The 2664-nt window shown below is 38.4% G+C and overlaps 1 protein-coding gene across 3 annotated transcripts in view; it reads right to left on the reverse strand.

Moving 5' to 3' along the window:
• The window catches only part of trappc11 (trafficking protein particle complex 11), a 19387-nt gene that overhangs the window by 10028 nt on the left and 6695 nt on the right, over window positions 1-2664 (reverse strand). For all 3 annotated transcript variants that reach the window (XM_035669185.1, XM_035669184.1, XM_035669183.1), the window contains exons 13-17: window positions 1895-1973; window positions 1395-1449; window positions 877-1022; window positions 416-477; window positions 100-232 (exon numbers count right to left, since the gene is read on the reverse strand). In XM_035669185.1, coding sequence (XP_035525078.1) covers window positions 100-232; window positions 416-477; window positions 877-1022; window positions 1395-1449; window positions 1895-1973 — 475 coding nt within the window. The remainder of the gene's footprint in view (window positions 1-99; window positions 233-415; window positions 478-876; window positions 1023-1394; window positions 1450-1894; window positions 1974-2664) is intronic.

Here is a 2664-nt window from a genome sequence, read left to right on the forward strand (position 1 = left end):
TTATCTTATCTTATCTTATATTAAACATGGAGGAGAAAAAAAAGAAAGAATTTAAGTGTGAACAGTTTCTCTGAGTTTGAGTGTGTGTGTTAAACTAACTGAATGGGATGTAGTCCTGCACTTCTATAGTCAGCTCATTCGACCCAGCCAGAGCCATGCGGTCGCTCCACAGAGACTTGGCTGCACTGACGGAGGATGAATCACACTCGGGCTCAGCGTCAGGGACTTCGTTCTGAAAACAGAAAGACAATTAGAATGAGATATAAGAAGTCATCCATGACACTGTTAATAGAAAGAGTTGTGATATTACTGCTCTGGTTTAGAGGCTCTTCATTCAGATATTTTGATACCAGATGTCTTGGTGTTTGATTTGGTGAACGTGTTGTGTTAAGCCGGGTGGAACCCTTCTACTCACCGTCAGGACTTTGATGAGATTCTTCTCAATTCTTAACTTCTGTTCCTCCTTCAATGTTGAAGCTAGAAGACAAGATGATTAAACCATTTTCTGGCAGATCTATCACCAATAACTTCTCAACATTTGGCCAACAATCAACAACACTTGAATTGCTTGTTGTGTTTTGTTCTCATGTGTTTTAGTTTTTGGTTCAACTAATAAAAGTCTCCTGATGACATGGCTGAGATAGAGTCTGATTAAACAAATAAGAAAGAAAAGGTCAGGTTTAAAGGCCTCATGGGACAATATAATTCTAATGAAACCTTAGCGATAATAATATAATAATTTAAAATCAATCTACACTTTTGAGGAATCTTATCAAAAAGTTTGTATAATCAATAAAAACCTGCACTTCCTCTGTGATACCAGAGGTGGGCGATACTGACTTGCTAATAACAGCTCAGTATAAGCCTCCTGCTTACCTCTGCCCAGCAGCTCCATGCAGTATATGATGTAGTCTTTCACACTGGCCATCAGATAAGCACAGCGTAGAGCTGTGGTCAATATGGCTGTCAGGAGGCCCCACCATCGCTCTGTGCGATAGTCGCACATCACGTAGTCCAACAGCCTGATAACATAACACACACACACACACACACACACACAAATGCTCAGATCACTTGCTAACAAACAGAGATTATGGAAACTCCACTGGCTGACGTAAATGGTGCTGTCTCGAAAACAGACTCAATCTATAGAGTCATAGGAGCGGAGTAAAAAAGAATAAATCTGTAAGAGGATTTAAAAATACATGTGAAAATATAAAGACAAATAAATAAAAGAATAAATACATAAATCAATTCTGTTACATAAAGACAAATAAATAAAAGTGGAAAGCTTTCCATGTGTAGTATTACTTTAAAGGTGACTCCCAACACTTTTCTGAGCAACTATATGAAATTCAGAGGGTAACATTATCCAGCATGTGTTTTTCACTCACTTTAGGGCTTTGGTGTAGTCTTTAGCATGGTAGTATTCCTCTCCCATCTGCACCACTACGAAGGAAACAGAGAATGAGATAAATACTGACGATGTTAAACCCAATAGGGAGCAAATAAAGTCTCAAGTGTAACAGAAAATGGCCCTTGCTGAAAAATTAAATGTTTAAAAGAAAGGATGCTTTGACGAGCTCTTGTCAGTATGTGAACACGTAACTACATGTCAATAATTTCCATATTACATGGTAGGCCAAAGCATCCAACATTTAAAATATCACCTGTAAGGTGTTAACTTCTATATGTGAGCAAGGAAACACACAATTATTGAAAATATGAATGCACTGATAGTCAAACTGACTGTAGAATACAAACAGCAGATACCAGTAGCATCAAATGTAATGCCTTCAGTGAAGCATTCCTCATTTTGCTGTAGGATGCTTTGGAACGCCCTGCGGGCCACTGGAAGCTTTTAGGGATTGGTGGAGAGCACAATGATACTCACTGAGGTGACTTTTCATTCGAGGGCACTTGTACTTCTTAAACTGGGCAACAGCGTTACTGAGAAGTGCTATTATCAGCTCCTGTAGAGGCAGAGAGAGGCATGTTTTAATACAGCAGTACAATATAACCTGACAGTAGTTCGAGAGGGTGCACACTGTGGGGCATGTTAGAATATGAAGGTGTTTCTTTCTGAAGCGTGTCAAGCATTTTGGGCTCTATGTGCTTCAAAGAACTTGTTTCTCAAAATTGAAAACATTGCTACTGTGCTATGCTTTGTATAAAGGCATTCCACACAACTGACTCAGTATGTCAACAGTCTGCACACACGCAACCAATTTTTATTTACTTGGATTTAAGAATAGTACTTATTGGTATTTCAATTTGAGATATTCAAATGGTAGTATCAAAAAAGACACACATTTAAGGATTGTTATTCTACAAACAAAAACCATGCTTTAATTACATAGGAATTATAAGTTTAATAATTGCTGCATTAAAGGAACCAGTGTGTAGGATTTAGAGGCATTTAGCAGTGAAATTGCAGATTGAAACCAACTGAGCTCGTCTTCCCGGCGTGTAGGAGAAACTACAGTGGCCATGAAAAATATCTATCTAGAGACAGTGTTTGGTTTGTCCATTCTGAGCTACTGTAGAAACCTGGTGGTTCAACATGGCAGACTCCGTAGAGGAGGACCCGTTCCTTCTGTAAATAAAAAAACGGCTCATTCTAAGGTAACATAAACACAACTATTCTTATTTTCAGGTTATTAT

Source organism: Morone saxatilis, unplaced genomic scaffold (assembly GCF_004916995.1).
Source record: "Morone saxatilis isolate NCDOM2014 unplaced genomic scaffold, NCSU_SB_2.0 Contig22, whole genome shotgun sequence".
Classification (NCBI taxonomy): domain Eukaryota; kingdom Metazoa; phylum Chordata; class Actinopteri; family Moronidae; genus Morone; species Morone saxatilis.